The 17813-nt window shown below is 46.4% G+C and overlaps 2 protein-coding genes across 2 annotated transcripts in view; both read left to right on the top strand.

Moving 5' to 3' along the window:
• CAPN5 (calpain 5) overlaps positions 1 to 16931 on the top strand; it is a 34047-nt gene extending 17116 nt beyond the window's left edge. The window contains exons 3-12 of the mRNA XM_026034531.1: positions 8633 to 8841; positions 9299 to 9491; positions 10257 to 10450; positions 11231 to 11308; positions 11827 to 12022; positions 12408 to 12530; positions 13541 to 13737; positions 14105 to 14223; positions 16416 to 16552; positions 16695 to 16931. Of these exons, the coding sequence (XP_025890316.1) occupies positions 8633 to 8841; positions 9299 to 9491; positions 10257 to 10450; positions 11231 to 11308; positions 11827 to 12022; positions 12408 to 12530; positions 13541 to 13737; positions 14105 to 14223; positions 16416 to 16552; positions 16695 to 16877 (1629 nt within the window). The 3' untranslated portion in view covers positions 16878 to 16931. The remainder of the gene's footprint in view (positions 1 to 8632; positions 8842 to 9298; positions 9492 to 10256; positions 10451 to 11230; positions 11309 to 11826; positions 12023 to 12407; positions 12531 to 13540; positions 13738 to 14104; positions 14224 to 16415; positions 16553 to 16694) is intronic.
• On the top strand, positions 3483 to 4042 carry OMP (olfactory marker protein). The gene has a single exon (XM_026034532.1). It carries the CDS (start codon positions 3517 to 3519, stop codon positions 3994 to 3996), a length of 480 nt encoding a protein of 159 aa, XP_025890317.1. The 5' UTR covers positions 3483 to 3516; the 3' UTR covers positions 3997 to 4042.
• Positions 16932 to 17813: the final 882 nt, after the last annotated feature.

The raw sequence follows: 17813 nt of genomic DNA, 5'->3' as shown, positions 1-17813 counted from the left end.
CAGCACCTTGGCCTTATATTGTATTTGTCCAGCTTATAAACTGTTTCTTCCAGGACACTTGAGGTCCTAAAAATCTGTTTGCATGCATAAAACCTTCCTTAAATGAGAGTCTTGTGAAGAGAACTGTCAACTGATGTTACTCTAGACACATTACATGCAAGCCAAATTCTTGATCTCAATCAGTTTAACCTCATCAAGCCTTGTACTGCTCCTTCACATCTGAAATCTGACTCCCCGCTCCAGCATAACCATAAAATCAACAAAACAAATAAACAAACAAAAAGTTGAGGATGCTCAGATGCAGCGTTTGGCCCCATTTCTCTAGTTCCCATGGCGTTATCTATCTCTGTCTCTCCATGCTTGTTGTCTGCCTATCTCAGCAATGAGACACCAAACACTGAGGCAGGTAGGGCAATTCAAGGGTAATAGCATCCCTCCCCAGGCATGTCTACCCTGAAGCAAATGTCCCCAGATGGTCAGCCCATGTCTGGACTCTCTTATCCCACAAAAGACTCTTCTTAGTGCATAGGGTCTACAAAGACCATGTGGCTCCACAGTCTCTCTGTGGAGCCAGAAAGCTTCACCCAGTTTCTTACAGCATATATATAGTCATATATATGCTGTATATAGCCTATAGCCCCTCTTACCTAAACCTCTGCATTGGCTCAATGGCCTGTGATACACCCAGTCTCTGCATCATGTGATTTTGTGATCATAAACAGGAAACTCAGCCTTGGGAATTTGTGTTTGTTGCACCATCCCTGTGTTCCATTCAAATTACATTAATTTCTCGTGTTTCCTGACATGAAAAAGGAAGCTATTGGCTTCTGGTTAATCAGTAGAGCTTCTACCTATCTGTGGCTGCTGTGACTATCATGACTCTTGTTCCAAGGATGGTCCATGGCATTGTTCAGTTTGTTCATTCTCACTGCCATCTCTTGATAGCACGTGTGTGAGTTGTCTTCCCTGCTCACCATTCACTTCCAGCTCTGCCCTGGGAAATGCCAGTCAAACAGAAGTTGGGTCCCTTTGGAGACCTCATTATTTCAGTTTGCCAGCTGCACTGATTTTCCTCCCTTGGTAATTTTGCTGTGGATGTTTATGACTTCTCATTTTCCATGCCCTTTACAGGCTCTTTTATATGTGCCTCCTGCATCTTTCTCTCTTTTGGAAAGCCTTGTTTTCAGCCAAATGCAGAAGCTGCAGTCCTCTTCCCAAGTCTTATCTTTGAGTGATGTTCAGTTTGCTGCAGTGCTCACCATAAGCCTATAGTCAGGCAGCACACCCTTATTTTTGGAGACCTCTAAATTAGATGGGATTTTCACTAACAGCCCTGTCAGCTGCACAAGTGTGTTGACCAGCCTGTGCTTATCACACGAGCAAGTTTTACCCACTTACCCCTCTGTGGAGCCCAGGAACAAGCATTTGATTAAAAATACCTCTTCTGGGATAGCATCCAGCTATGTAGAGATGGATGAAGAAGAGTTTCTAGGGGACACTCTCCAATGGTTAGTCCCTCTCATGGACACCAACTGGGATTGTAATCTGTGCCCCACCTCTCCAATGAGTATGATGGGACCTTGGGAAAGATCTTTGGGCCTCAGCTTCCCCTTTGTAAAAAGAGCGCAGTGTCCCCTTTGAGCACTTGTGAAAAACACTGCTCTGCTCCTAACTGATCAATACTCCAATAAAAGTGACAGTCGYGGTGACAGACAAGACAGCAGAACACCAGGTTCTTAAATTGTCATTAGACACCAAAATGTCTCTGATTCAGAGTGCAGGATGAAATGAAATATGCTGATGTATGTGTTAGTATTGCTGAAATATCATCACAGGAATCTTGGCTCAGCTTTCCCATTGATCCTAAAAAATTTAACCCTGAGTTGCAYCACAGTGTAAATTAGTGTGTGTCCCTTGCTCCACTGGGTATAGCAAAATGGTCTCTCTGCTATTAGGGTGAGCATGTGTGAGGAAAGGAATTCCTTCAGGGAGATAGGATGGAGTAGCACATCCTGGTGTACCCCAAGACATCATATCACAGTGCAGTTGGCAAGAGGGACATGGTTTGGTATGGCACCTTTTTGGGGTGCTTGCAACCGCTTGAGGCCACCCAGCACATTGCAAATAGCAGTACTTGCACATCTGTCCCATCTACTGGGCCAGAACTGCCCCAGTACTCCAGGTGCGGCCTCACCAGAGCTGAGTAGAGGGGCAGGATCCCCTCCCTTGACCTGCTGGCAACATCCTCCTGATGCAGGCCAGGATCCCATTGGCCTTCTTGGCCACGAGGGCACTGCTGGCTCATGGTTAACTTCTTGTCAGCCAGGACTCACGTGTCCCTCTCTGTGCAACTGCTCTCCAGCAGGTTCTAACAGTGTCTGGATCCTCCTTCCCAGGAGTGGTAAGGTGAAACCTTTGAGTGATCACCCTTTCAGACTTTTGGCAAGTCCATTCAAGGGCAGGCAAACCTTTGAGGATTCACTGTAGCTTCTTGCTACTGCAGCACTAACGTTAGGCAAGAGTCCTACCAAAACCATCATCCAGAAAAGGAGCAAGGGATCRTGATGGACAAGCCGACCATGAATCAAATGCATGCCCTTGCAGAGGTGAAGATCAGCCACACATTTGGACAAATTTGCAAAAAAAGCACCCAGCAGGACAAGGGAAATGATTCTCTCCCTCTATTTGACATTTGTGTGTCCATGTATGGGCACTGTGCGCAGTTTGGAGGTCCCCAGTAAAAGCCAGTGACAGACCAGGGTGAATTCAGGGCCACCAAGATGATGTAGCCAGGAGAGGGGAAGGTGAAAGGGGGTCTCATTGCTGTCTGCAGCTCCCTAATGGGAAGGGTGCAGAAAACAGATGGAGACTCTTCTTGGACCAAGGACCGAAGTATACATCACAAGGTGTAGTATGGGAAATTCTTGCTATAAAGGGGGGAAGAAAAATAYAGGTGGTCAAACACTGGAACCACAGAGAGGCTGTGTGATCTCCACCCGTGGAGRTATTCACAGCTTGACTGGACAAAGCCTTGCATAACCTGAGCTAGCCTTGAACTAAGCCCTGCTTGGAGCAGAGGCTTGGATCGGAGCCTTGCAGGGGCTCCTTCCACCCTTAGTTACCCTATGAGTCCACATCTAGAGAAAGCCACTGCAACGGAGCCCTGCGAGGTGGTGTCCAGGCTGCATCATCTGCACCTTCCTTTGGGCATGACAAGCCACRCTCCTGCTTGCTGGGGAGTCGTTGTCAGGGAGGTTGCCAGGGCGGCTGACATCAGACATCCCTTCCCTATGGATTACTGTGCGCTGCAGCACAGTCAGTTCCTCATCAGCAAACGAGACGGGGCGGGCTAGAGGAACCCCGGAGGGTGCTTTGCGTCACTGGCCTGGGTTGCCTAGCACTGCTGGGACCGTGGAGAGGGGGCAGCAGCTCTGGGGGCTTTTTTTTCTTCACCCTTGAGTCGCTTGTTTGAGAGCCAAACATTGCTGAGGACTTAGCGGAGGAGACGCCGAGGCGATGGCAGCCAAAGCGGGAGAGCTCAAGGTGCCCTTCATCCGAGATGACCAGCTCACCCGCTGCATGAGGCTGAGAGTCCAGAGCCTACAGCAGAAGAACGAGAAGCCCCAGGATGGGGAGAAGCTGCTGCGTACCAACGAGCACATCTATCGAGTGGATTTCATCCAGCAGCACGACTTGCACTTCCTCCGCTGGGAGATCCAGATGGAGAGACCTGGGAAGGTCACGGTGACTGGTACTTCCCAGCACTGGACTCCTGATCTCACCCACCTTATGAACCGACAGCTGCTTGAGCCAGCAGGCATCTTCTGGAAGAAGCCAGGGGCCAAGGAGGTGGAGTGCAATGAAGCAGATGCCCAGGAATTTGGGGAGCGGCTAGTGGAGCTAGCCAAGATCCGCAAGGTGATGTATTTCCTCTTCACTTTCAGCGACGGTCTTGAACCAGCTCAGCTGAAGGGCTTTGTCGTGTTTAAAGCCTGACCCCCTCTTGCTCATCCCACCTTGCTCTCACTATGTGTTTGTCTTCATTTTTGTTTCTCTTCATTCAGCTCTTGGTTGTTTTTATGTAGTTCATCAAGGGATGGCATTGCAAAAAGGTGGTGAGCAGCCTCACAGTACTGTGGAGATGCTTTCCCCACCTCTCTGCTTTGAAATTTTCCCCTAATATGCTGTTCCMTATCTGAATGATGGGAAAGAGAATGGACCATGAGGGCCTGTTGCTGTAATTGCCTAGAGCACAGAAATGCATGTTTGTGGATTCAGCAGGGAAACAGCAGGTCTGACTGACAGTATCTTCCTGGCATGGAAATGGTAAGACTACCTTGACCCCTTCAACCACCGTACCTGGATATCAAAAGCCTAGTGCAAAAAATAGAAATTTCAACAGTGGAAACACGAGAGGTGACCCGGAGGGAACACTGACTTCCAGTTATCCAGCCTGAAAAACTGAAAGGGGGTCTTGTGAGRGATGCCGTGCTTATCCTTGCAAAGATGATGAGTGCTTGCAGCTTGCAGTGACTGTGGCTGCTCATTGTCTCTGACGACCAGGTCCTTGGGTTGTTTACATTGCTGTGAAGGTGAAGCACCTTCCGACATGCTGTGCTCTGCAGATTGCAAACGAGACGGAGARAAAAACAGCTCATGAAGATTGGAATCTCTTCTTCCTGGCAGCAGCATGTGGTTCTTGCAAGGAGTCAGTGTGGGGAGTTGCTCACCTTGTGCTGCCTGAAGATTTTTGGTGCTGAGATGGATTGGAGCAGGCACCAGGAATATATTTGCTCTTAAGCATTTGTCGTTTTAATGGACTGCATGTGGAGACGTCAATGAAGGGAAAGCAGGGTGAGGTCCCTTCAGTCCCATTGCCTGTAGACTTGCATGGACCACCCCAGAGTTGTATGGCCTCTCCTCAGAGTCTCCAGAGATGCAAACTATATGAGATGCCAGGCAGAGAGAGGAAGACAAGCGGAAGATCAACTACTCACTGGAGTGATGGCAGGAGCTTTGAGTCTGGCCCACAGACAAAGCTCAGCAAGTACGAGGTCACACAGCAATACATGGACACTGCTGAGGAAGTTGGTATCTGTGTTCATTTAGAGACCCTAAAATGCAGAATTCTATGGAGAGAGAAAAACGGATCCATTCCTGCTTGGCCAAAACATGGACTCACAGGAGGCCAAAAACATGAACTCACAGGAGGCCAAACCCAGTTCTGATTTTATTCCAGTCTTTTCTACAGAAGATCTGAGTACATCCTGAGAGCTCCTGACTGCAAACAACACTTGACCGAGGAGCAGAAGTCACTGGAAACCTCCAAAAGGGTTTTCTGCATGCCAGGTCTCACAATGATGTTGCTATTTTGTCGGTTGCTTGAATCGAGTTCGTACTGTGAGTACCTCAGAGGGTATTGATGTACCACATTCAATAAAAGCCTAATCAATAGGGCTCCCCTTAAAGGACTGAAGCTGTGCTTGTCTTACTAATGTCTTTTTTTTTTTTTTTTCTGAAAACTGTCCCAATCCTTCAAACAATAAAGCAAAACTCACCAATTTTCAAGTCATTTGGAATATTTTTAAGTGTCTTTTTTTTTTTTTTTTTTTGCTATTAACAAAACAGAGGATAAAATTAACATTATTCTCTTGTGTTGTGAAAGGCATAGTGGAGCATTTAGCTGTTTGTGTGGTTGTGGAGAGAGTTACAAAGCTGGGAAGAGAAGAGCTGATGGTCCTCAGGCGAATCTAACCTTTCTGTCAGAGCTAGGGGGGGGAAGTGAGTGGGAAACTGTTATTTTGCTCTCTAAAAGGAGAACTGAGCAACCTTATACYAGTAAATGAAATTCTCCCTGTGTGATGTTAGCATTGTGGAAAGACTTCTAGAAAGCTCCACCTCATCCCAGCTCCTAGGAGAATTTCATTCCAGTTTGAACCTCCAGCGAGGTTCAGCAGATTGGCGCAGTCTGTCCCCCTATTCTCTTCCTGATTTGGGAAGTTCCCAGCGGAAAAGCACTTGCTTGGAGGAATCAGCATCTGCTAGTTCCTGTTTCCTCTTGGGACCATTTCTACAGGGTCAGAGATACCTTTTCTGTTATTATTAGGCAATTTTAGAAAAATAAGAAAAGCTTTAAACTAACTTAGGGAAATGTTGTAATGAGACAAATGAGATCTGGGATCTCCTGTTTCTGGGCCCTCAAGTTACCTTTCTCTGAGTCCTTTCTCTGTAAATGTGTCACAGGAAAGAGTGTTACAGATGCAGATTTTGGTAGTCCCTATGCAAAAAGCAGCACAGTTTTGTGAGTGATGGCATCTTACCTCTGCTGCCTCAGAACCAAACAGCCAGATTGAGTCCTGGACACCATGGGATCTGGGGACTGATTGCCTGGGGCATAATCCCAGCAATCATGGAGGAGGGATGGAGATGTTAGGAGTTGATTCCTGAAAGTGGGTGGGAGTTGAGGACCTGTGGAAAGGATCTGAGTTCCAGTACACTGCTGGGATGTGCCTGAGGTTAATCCTTTAGCTAACACAGACCCATACCATGTCTAGGATAGCACGCTCTATGCCTTAAAGTGTGACTGTTTTAAGGATGAATCCCCCAAAAGCAACACATCTAGAGTTTCCATCTCTCCCCTACCATACCAGGACAGTCATCCATGGTCACAGACACCTGGGCCAGGAAATCAAGCAGTAGGAGCAATCCATGGGCCTGGATAGGATGCTCATGGGAGCATCTCTCCACGACCCTTTTGCCATGAATCCATCAGTGCTTGCTGCTGACTCTGCTGCCACTTGGTAATGGGCTGATGGAGGTGGCATTCTTCTTATTTCTTGACCATGAACTCCATTCCCATCAAACATTATGTACAGCACAGTGACTATGCAACAAGCCATCATGGCCTTGGCAAAATTTGCCTCTAGGTTAACAAAGGAGAGCAAACTGAATGTCAGTCTGATTGGACTATGAACTCTAGAGACCAGGATGGTCCCCCTAGGAAAMTGAGGACATGCAGTACAGCAGGGGTTGCTAAGAGCTGAAAAACACTGATAATTAATGAGTAAGTGCAGAAACATCAGTATTGAGGTCCCATCACAAGAAGTGCCCATTGTAATATCCTGTCTCATGGTTGCTGGATCAAGGCATCTTCAACACTTCACCATAACGGAGAGAGACCTATGAGAGGAAGCCAATGTATCAACTCACACCTTGCTYTCTTTCCTCTTGGGTCAGTCTTGTAGCATGTAGGTAAAGCTGTCTCCAGTCACTGGACCCCGCTCAGCATGAAAGCAGATTGCAGCTTCTGCTACCTTTGGTGGCAGAGTGTGTTTCCTACATTRTCCCCAAAGGAAGGGGCAGAGTGAGAGCAGTGGTGTGCCAATATCWCCTGCCACCCTAATGGTAATGGCAAGAACCAGCCAGCTGGAAATACCAGCTACAAGCTCTGAYTGGGGAGCTTTCTCTGATGTAATCATTCTGAGCCCACATTAATATTGAGGTGATTAGCAAAATGGTCCTCTATGGCAATTCATTAGCATGAGCTCCAGTCAGGAGGGAATCAGTGGAGACGGATGGAGGGCTGTCTAGTTCTTCCCTGGCAGTGTCCCAGAGGGAGTCTGGCACATCTTCATTAGCACTCCTGGAAATCACCAAACCCTCTAAAAGCATCTCCTTTCCATGGCTGTCTGCTCTGCTTCTATCACTCCAGATAACTAAAGAATGCCAATTAGCTCACAGGGGATGGAGATGATGACATCATTAATATTTCAATGTCATTTCTTCTTTGGACACAGTAAAAGCCCTGGGCTGGATCATTTTTGGTAGTGGAAGAACTAAGAGATTCTGCAGAAAGAGGGCAGAGCATGGATTATGGCTTTGAGATCAAAAGTAGCCAAAGAAAATGATGAAGCTTGGGCAGATGGACAAGGTCCAAGGCCCACTGCAGACTCACAGTAGTCTGGGATTTTCTCAAGATTCTCTTTCCATGCAGTATRGTTGTGTCCTATCCTATCCCAGATCCTCAATAGGGAAGCTAATTGGAGCAAGGGAAGGGACCAAGCTAACAATTGTGCAGTGTGTACTACCAGGCACCCCATGATAGAGATCTCATTTTCTTCCACTTTTATTTAGTAGAGTAGATGTATGCAGAGGGCCTGTTCCGGGTTTATTACTACCARGTAGGTGAATGCAACACCTGCTCTTGGGTCAGTCCAATCATACCAGAATCAAGCAAGAGGATCAAGGAAGATGCCTTTTTTTTTTCCTTTTTGAAAATGAAATGCACAAAAAAAAAGATCATAAAAATAGCCATCCCAAGGCAGACAAAGGAACAATCTGTAGCAGTAGGCAGTAGCAKATACGTAGGGTAAAATTATAAAACACAGGACCAAAGTGAAGTTTTCATGGGAAGAGGGCTGTGAGAGATCCTATCCTCCATCCTTCAAGACAGGACGAAGGCTAAACTGTTCTGGGAGATATTAATCTAGTCTGTTTTGGAAGAACCAGAGGGTTGTAAGTCAGTCATAGCCCCTCATAGTCTTCCTTGTTTTCATATTCCCTTTATTAGTTCCAGAATGACAGGAAGAGAAATAATTGGGGTGCRCATCTCCCCTCTGCATTCTCCCTGCAGGTCATCCCGGACTGGAAGGAGCAAGAGTGGAATCCCGAGAAACCTGAGAGCTATGCGGGGATTTTCCACTTCCAGTTCTGGCGCTTTGGTCAATGGCTGGATGTGGTGATAGATGACCGCTTGCCCACACTCCATAATCAACTCATCTACTGCCATTCCAACTCCAAGAATGAGTTTTGGTGCGCCTTGGTGGAGAAAGCTTATGCCAAGTAGGTACCAGGGCAGAAGGAGGGCTCCAGTGACYGCTGTTAGATGTGGAAGACAGTGGGTCTCTACCATTTACAGTGCAAACTAGGACACGGGCTGCCCACGAGTTGTTCTCTGTGCATACCATCAGTGAGTTGGCACCACTGGATGAGGGGTCCAGTGAGWAAATGCTGAGTTCCCACTGTGTCTGATGATGTGTAGGAGTTGCAGGTACTTAGGTATTTCAGATGTTTAGTTACAGGTGTCCAAACTCATCCCTTTTCCTTTCTGTGCATAGTGTCTAGCCAAAAATAGGAACTTCTAGACCATGTTACCTCAAATTCAGTGGCAAACCTCATGAGAAATGACAATCTTATGACTTGCTTTCTTGACAAAACAACAGTTCTTATGAGGATGAATAACATATCTCAGATAGAGAGAAACGGGGAAAAAAGAACATATCCTCTTTCCTTCTTTCAGGTTGTCAGGCTGTTATGAGGCCCTGGATGGAGGCAACACAGCTGATGCCCTGGTAGACTTTACTGGTGGAGTCTCTGAACCTATTGACCTGACCGAAGGGGACTACATCACCGATGAAGCCAAGAGGAACCTCCTCTTCGAGCGCGTGTTGAAGGTGCACAACCGGGGAGGCCTCATCAGCTGCTCCATCAAAGTAAGAAAGATTATCTGTACAATTGTGGGTGTCATTAGAGGCAGCTTGAGGGTCCTGTTGGAAGGACCCCTGCACGTGTGGTATAAAGTCCATCTGCATCTCTGACTGCTTATGCTCCTGTAGATAAAGCTGGAGCCACTTTCATATCTGGCTGCCATTTTATGGGATGTTTCTGATCACGTGATAGTCCCCTTAAAAGGGAGTATTCTGATGGAGTCACATTGTGCTGACATTCTGCAGGGGATGGAAGCTGTATGACCAGATACAGATGTTCTCATTGCAGATGATCCACATTAGAGCTCATCGGGAGGGAATAGGCATTTTAGGATGGAGTTCATTTTATCCTGTTGGAGGTATCTAAAATAAGTCAGATGAATTCTGCCTAGGGGTTCCTATTTGTTTCTATGGGTGATAAAGGCAATCAAGCCTGTTTATTTCTCATTACTACATCCAAGATCCCAGACTCATTCCTTTAAATGCTAGGAAAGGATTCCCTTACAAAGTAAGGCATTTAGATCCCTACAAATGGACATCTCCACAACAGTAGGGGCCTGATCTCCCAGTGTAACCAGTAGGATGACAGTGTGGGAGCTTAGTGATCACATGCAGCAGGTGAAGGCCAGCCAGATAGCTTAGTTTTCTACAGCCACACCAGAGCACTTTATCAAAGCAAAACCTGAAATTCAAAGCTGCAACCAAGACACAAGTAAAGGCAGTTGTGTCCCCCATGCCTGGTGTAAATGCCATCTGTGTCCTCTTGCCCAGGCTACGTCAGCAGCAGACATGGAGGCCCGCCTGGCCTGTGGGCTCGTGAAGGGCCACGCATACGCAGTGACAGACGTGCGAAAAGTCCGTCTAGGGCACGGCCTGCTGTCCTTCTTCAAGTCAGAGAAGCTGGACATGATCCGCATGCGCAACCCATGGGGTGAGCGAGAGTGGAACGGCCCTTGGAGTGACACGTGAGTAGGGCAACAACCAGTGTTATCACCTGTTTTTGGTGCAGAAGGTTGGGATAAAGCAAGCCTTGATGTGTGAGGCAGTTTGTCCATCCRCTCCAGTAGGATACCATGGTATGGACAGTTGTAGGATGCTGCCTCAGCCCATGACCTAGCCCTGCTATTCTGCTTGGGTAGCTTCATCATGGTCCCTTGCATCATGGCCCCTTGAGGGGAGGAGGAGAATATCTGAGCTTGACAAGTTTTCTTCATATCATCGGGACTCTGGTGGGTGTTGTGGTGAAATCACCTGCATTTTCAGTCAAGATGAAGGACGGTTGGAGCTCAGCTTTCCGCTCTCAATCCCATTCCAACCAAAACRGCACCCAGCAGAGTTAGCTTCTCACACCATTGACTGCTGTAGTGTCTGGACATGGGGTGAAGAACCATGAAGGCCATGAGGCTTTGGCCAGAATCACAGCAGCTGTGACACACRAGACAAATGAAACTTGGCTGAGTCAGGTTCAGCTACAGTGGTCAGGAAGAAAATTAAAGTTCCAAGTAATACTGCATTCCCTCTATTTTTGGAAAAATGCACTAAACAAGCAGTGCAGAGACTAGGTTAGATTACACCATCCCTATAGACAAGCYTGTACTCCTTTCTTTGTCCTGAAGAACTGTTGTATGGCAAGAGCTTGCATGGAGGCCTCATGGTCTTGGCAGATCCTGCTAAGACCAAGTAGCCTCTTGAATTGCTGTGTGTCCCCTTACCCTCCTAGTAATGATCCTGCACTATTCCCACAGCTCTGAGGAGTGGCAGAAAGTGAGCAAAAGTGAGAGAGAGAAGATGGGCATGACAGTGGAAGACGATGGAGAGTTCTGGTGAGTCCCTGCTGGCTTTGTCCCCATGAACCATGTCAAGAAAGTTCTCYCACCACATGAGAGGTCACAGTCATTTCCATGCAACCAGTTATCCAGAACAAATGATCAGCCAAGCCTTGGAATCTTTAGTGAAACATTTTCCTTGGGCCCACGGTTAATAGCTTTTGATGGTTGTGATCCTTTTACTATGACACTGGAAGTGTCCTCTGCCAATGATATGAGTGTGCTGAACACAAAAGACTCGCAAGCATGCATTTCAATACAATGTGTACCCGTGTGTGGAGGAATGACCATGCCTTCTCCTCCCACTCCAAAAACATATGCTGCTAGTACTTGAACTGAAGGCGTGGTGTTTACTGCATTCGTGCAGAAAGGTATCTCCATCACTTTTGTTGGTCATCCGCCATCAAAGAGTRCTCCCACATGGTCTTTCCATGGCAGGTAATCAAGAAATTCTCTACAGCATTCTTCCTGGAGGAAGAAAACTGTTCAACTCAGCTCTGTCCCTTGCTTTTTAGGATGACATTTGAAGACTTCTGCAAATACTTCACAGATATCATCAAGTGCCGTCTCATCAACACATCCTACCTGAGCATCCACAAAACATGGGAGGAGGCAGTGCTACATGGGGCGTGGACAAGAAGTGAAGACCCCTTGAAGAACCGATGTGGGGGCTGCATCAACCACAAGGACACCTTTCTGCAAAACCCCCAAGTGAGTCACAGAGCAGAGGGACTTCTGGAGCCCTCACGTGCTTCCAGGGCTGTAAGTCTATTACAGGGACCTAGAATGCCAAAACAGCTACCAGACCTGATGCTGCCTCTGTACTAGTAAATTAAATGTTCTGAGGACAGACAATTCAGCCACCATTCCTGGATTTGCCAGTCTTTTCTAAGATGAACCAAAGGGGTTTCTGGCTTAGTAAGAWGGTGCCAAGTCCTAAGAGCAGTGGGTGCAGGCTCTCAATGCTGGAACTGCAGCCAACTTGTCCTGGTAGTGAAGTGGATGGGGAGAAGCTCAGGTTAACTCCAATCCATACCCATCACAGTGCTCCTGTCTTAGTAGAATGCCTCTCTTATTTTCTTCGTTTTTCTTCTAGTATGTGTTTGATGTGAAGAAGGCAGAAGATGAAGTACTGATCTCCATCCAGCAGAAGCCAAAAAGAACCAGCCGCAAAGARGGCAAAGGAGAGAACTTGGCCATAGGCTTTGATATCCATAAGGTAGACTCTAGTTCCTTCATACTGGCCTGAATCCACACAGTAGATATGTTAAAGGAGGAGTTATACCCCAGTTCTGCATCACAASCAATATCATGCATTTAATCATTATGCTGGTTTTCTGTGGGTACCTTCAGCCTGACTTGCAGTCCTTTAAGTGATGGTAAAGAGGCATATACGTAAAGACTGCATCTGAAGAAGGTTATGGGGATTGGGCCAATGTTCCCTCTCCCTCTTGGTAAAAAAGTAGATCATTGAGGGGAGAAAGAAGGATGGGCAAGAACAGGCATCAACTCCTGACACCTACCTGGGTCAAGCAAAACAGTGGGTTGTGCTCTGGGACACCCTTGCATATACGCTGTAGCTCTTCTCTCTCCCTGYCTCTGAGCACAAGTTCCTGCTTGGACACAAAAGCTTTCCTCTAGTTCACACCTCCTTCAGCTGTTACAGTCCCAAGGAAGGATTACAGTATTCTTTACCAGATCAGAGTTTGAGATGAGAAATCTGTTGGGGGAAAAACTTTTTGTTCTTTCACATTGACATCTCTACAAGCCTGGAGTGTGAAATCATTTGAGCATAATAAGTAACATGAATATGTTGCTGTCTAGTATAATCACATCTGACATTCAAAATTACCAAAGTGGGGAAAAGACTGATGCCCCATCCAAACTCTTCAGCTTAGGAGAGATTTCAGAAATGGATAGTGATAGTGCAGGCAAATTTCCCTATTCAAAGCAATAAATCAGTCTGTTATTTTTGAGAGTGCAAATCCATTAGACTTATTATCTTGTGTTGCTTGCTGGGACCCTGGTGTCTGGTAGGGATGTAACAGAAAAGTCTCTGAGCTAAGAAAGATTCAAACTTGTTCTCCAYCTATTGCGCTCATCCCCTGAACTCCAGCTATCCCAATTGATGTCCCAATCAGTCCTTGCAGGCTGGCCCCCCAAGTTGGGTATCATTATGTGGGTGCTCACCAACACCCTGCTGATGGTCACACTGTGGTGTCTGCTCAGGTTGAGCTGAACAGGAACTACCGGATGCACACCCTGCAGCAGAAAGTGGCCAGCTCCATTTACATCAACTCCCGCAGCGTCTTCCTGAGAACAGACCTGAAGGAAGGCCGTTACGTCATCATCCCCACTACCTTTGACCCTGGTCATGTAGGCGAGTTCCTTCTCAGGATTTTCACAGATGTGCCTTCAGATTGCCGGTAAGGAGCAAGAATGATGGTGGGGAGGATCTAGCCACTTGGAGAAATCCCTGTGCTTTTGACATATGCATGTCCTGTTTGGGATTGCTCATAGTCATGCCCAGAGCTAGCACTTGGCTTCCTTTAATGGAGGGCCAAGAGACAGGACACTTCTATAGCTCTCACCAGAGATATGCAGAGAAGAATTCACACTGCTTCCAAGCATGGCATGGCAGAGGACCCCTCACTTCAGGATGAGAAGGAGCTTGGAAGGGRATACAGAATCTGGTTGGGGATGGTGCATAATCCTTACCTCTCACTGAAGCAAGCTGTCAGGCCTGTCCTCCATGTAAGGCTGAGCACCTCACAAAGTTCTCTCCTCTGGCAGAGAACTGACACTGGATGAGCCGCCACACACCTGCTGGAGTGGTATGTGTGGCTATCCACAAATGGTGTCCCAGATCCACGTCCTTGCTGCAGCTGGGCTCAAGAACCAGGATGCCCAAGGTACATGTTTCCCTGGTTCCAGAGGAGATCTTTTCTTTTCAGCTGGAAAAGATATGGGTGATTTCATCAAATGGGAGGTGGTTGGGATTTATTTGGTCCTAAGATCCTCTTTCATTGAAGGTGTCTGGCTATCATAAAAAGGCTGTAGACTGTTGAACTCTTGGACATGATCTGGCTGTTGGCCAGGACCTAATCTAAGCTGTTGGCTTAGGAGACATTCCCACAGCTTCACAAAGTTATTGACAGTGGTCCTTTAAATACCCAAGCTTACCTACTGAGCGGGAGCAGTTGTAGAAGTCAAAGTAGTTGGAATACAGTGATGTGTGATGGAGAATTCTTCATCTCTGAAGCTGAATTATTGGTAGGGGACAGGTTGAGTTGAACTTGCTGTGGGATGGTGTGGGTCAAGGACCTCTGCCCTTATTTTCTGAATCCTATTCTGCACCTGTCCTTTTGTTTGGAGACACCCTGGAATGATTTTAGCTACTACCAGCAAAGCACACTACTCCTCTTCCTCTCCGCAGTCTGTAAAGGTTCATTTTCATGCTGTATGCTCTGATGCAATTTTGACAGACAACACTTTTCTTGCATGCAAGCCATCTGTACCATGCTGATCTTGACATGTTTTGACATGCCATGTCATGACAAGAACTCCATGTTCAGTCACGAAGAAACCCACTGGCAGTGATGACTTGCACTGTAATATCATTGTAGTAGGGGTGGAAAGTCCAGAGGTAGTGATTAGAGAAGGAAATGCATCTCTGTGATGGGAATGGAGCAGACCCTGGCTTATCTTCCTCCCTCTTCTGAATAAAGCATATGGATTTGAATGTGGCAAGAATTATCTAAGCACTCTTTAGATAAATTTAAAATAATAATTACAAAAAATAGTGAATTATATGTYCACTATTCAAATATATACATTCAAATGTATATATTTACATATTTTAATCCAAGCCTTGCTAGCTTTGCCTCAYATCAGAGTGGTTGTAGAGGCTCCTTCTTTGGAGATCTTCCAAACATGCYAGGATACGACCCTCTGCCACATGCTCTAGGTGTCCCTACCTGAGCAGAGGGGTTGGACTAGGTGATTTCTAGAGGTCCCTTCCAACCTGAAACATTCTGTGATTCTGTGAATCTATGATCACTGGAGCTCTGGAGGTAATAAGCTGGCTCTGTCCTTAGAGAATAAAGCCCCATTTCCTTCCATCAGATGCAACAAATGGATTTGTCCATTTCTGTCTGGTGTTTAAGGTGAAAGGTTGTTTTTTTCTCAGGTTATCCACAATCTCAGTGTACCTGTAAGTGCAGGGAGACTTGCAGGCAGAGCTCTCTGAACTCTTCACRGAAACAAAGGGATTTATCTTTCTATCCTTCAGATATCCCTATATCTCTAAATACCTGCATCCTGGAGCCATAAAATATGATTTCAGGAAAAWGTCTACAAGAATGGCTTTTTTTTTTCCCCGGTTGTATTTCAGCTGTTTAGCTCCCACTACCAGCAGCCTGCCATTTCCATTGTAATTACAGTTTTTCCCATCTCCCAGCCTAGTCCTTTCAGAGTGCTTTGGAAATARTGATTTACAAACTGGAATTTGGCTCCATATGGTGAAATATGAGGATTTCATTGGACATCCCGAAAGACAAGACTAGTTTGGAAAAACAGCTGTGAAATCCAGCTGCTAAGTCTTCCTGAGAGAGTCACGGACATGGCAAGCAGAAATCAAGGAGGTGGTCTGGCAATCAGAGAGGAGGCTGTTGAGTCCCTGGGCTCCAGAATGGGTTATTCGTTCCTCCTTATTCCCACACTGTTCTTGGATGAGAAAAAATATCCACCTGATCTCTGTTTTCCATCATGTTCACTAAAGCCCACAATGAAGAAATGCAGTCTGGTAATTAAATTTCCATTAACAATAACTTATTCTCTACTGAAATTCCCAGCACAATCACTTGCTTCATAAGAGGGAAGCAATGACTAATAAGGGACTCATTTTCTCTCTCTTGGAAAGCCAGGTAACTTCCAGCCACGGTCTGATAGTTTCTGAAATATCAAGAACTTTTTGATAGATACCCAGCTCCTCTGGTGGGGTATGGAGGAAAACTGATGCATGGGACCACTATAAAAGGGCTCCGGGGAATTACTGTGATTAAAACAAAGCATAAATTCCTTTTTCTTTTTTTTTCCACCTCAGGAGCAGATCCTTATGTRATCATAAAGTGTGAAGGGGAAAAGGTTCGCTCACCAGTGAAGAAAAACACAGTGGCTCCAGAATTTGATGTGAAAGGTCTCTTTTACCGCAAGAAGCCAGGACAACCCATCRTTGTCCAGGTACTCAGCAGGCAAGCAATCATCCAGGGAGGTCCCTTCCCTATAGGATGTGCTATACACTATAGTATGTGATAGATGTACAACACTAGAGGAAGGCTGGCTGCAAGAAACTGCCCATGTGTCTCCTTTTTTTTCCTCCCAGGTCTGGAACCATAACTTAATAAGTGATGAGTTCTTGGGCCAAGTGACACTGGCAGCGGATCCCAGCGACCGACAGTCAGTGCACACACTGCATCTCCAGGACAAGGGCAACAGGAGATCAAATGATCTTCCCGGAACGATCGCCGTGAGGCTGCTCAGTAGTAACATCCTCACCAACGTCTAACTACTCAAGGACTCTTCTTCTGGTGCCACATATGTATATTTATACATATATATACATACACACATATATATACACACGCAGAGCATATATACTATCTGCAAGTATATATGGACTATGCATGCATTCTATTCAACAGAGCCAATCTTGTGTTTTCAATGTTCAAAAAATGGTGCCTTTTGGGGGAACCAAAACAATTCTTCGACTCGTGTCTTCCGCAGCTCACGCCACCAACATGTGTCCCGTGGGATCGCTATGGACACACTACGTGTTCTGACAGCCAAAGCAGGATGCCGTGGTGCTGTTTGTTTACATGGGGCTGGCACTCATGTGCCAACACGCACACGTGTGGCCACCGCGTTCCCACAAGGTATTTCTGTGCAACCTCAATGTGTCTGCTTAATTTTAGGCTAGTGTGTGGAGAGTCCTTGCCAGTTCACTTGCTTATCTGTGGAGGCATCTCAGGAAAAGAGATGTGTAAAAAATGGACTGAGGCCTTTGGGTATTTTCTGGGTATGGGTTTGTGCATGGAAAGTGGAAAGAAAAAGCACCAGGACACTTCCACAGCCCCAAGTCTCAATCAACAAGGGAGAACCTATCCTGCTGTCAAAGACTAAAGGCTTCGTCATCATCCCAGCACAAGTTCTGCTCAATTCCACATCTCTCTGAAGATACAAAGCCACCAAGAGACATAGCTGGACAACTGTTCTCCATGGTCAGGTTTTGAGTTGCTCTGGTCTCCTGCATGTGCCTCTCGAATTGCCTTGGTGCCTGCTCTCTCCGTTGCTCTACTCAGTCCTATCCCTACAGATCRAACTCAGCCTTTTGCTGAGTGACCAGTGCGGCAGGTCTGGGGAGTGAGGGGCTTGGTCTAACTGGGCTTAATTTTAAAACAATGCATACATATATCCTAGTGCGTCATTTCTGTGTGCCTCGCTT

Source organism: Nothoprocta perdicaria, unplaced genomic scaffold (assembly GCF_003342845.1).
Source record: "Nothoprocta perdicaria isolate Ctin4 unplaced genomic scaffold, notPer1 scaffold_146, whole genome shotgun sequence".
In the NCBI taxonomy this organism is placed as follows: Eukaryota; Metazoa; Chordata; class Aves; order Tinamiformes; family Tinamidae; genus Nothoprocta; species Nothoprocta perdicaria.
The sequence above is the reverse complement of the archived record's forward strand: the minus strand, read 5'-3'. Positions and strand labels throughout refer to the sequence as shown.

Coding starts and splice junctions, on each gene's coding strand:
- OMP (XM_026034532.1), top strand. CDS start 3,517: ATGGCAGCCAAAGCGGGAGAGCTCAAGGTGCCCTTCATCCGAGATGAC.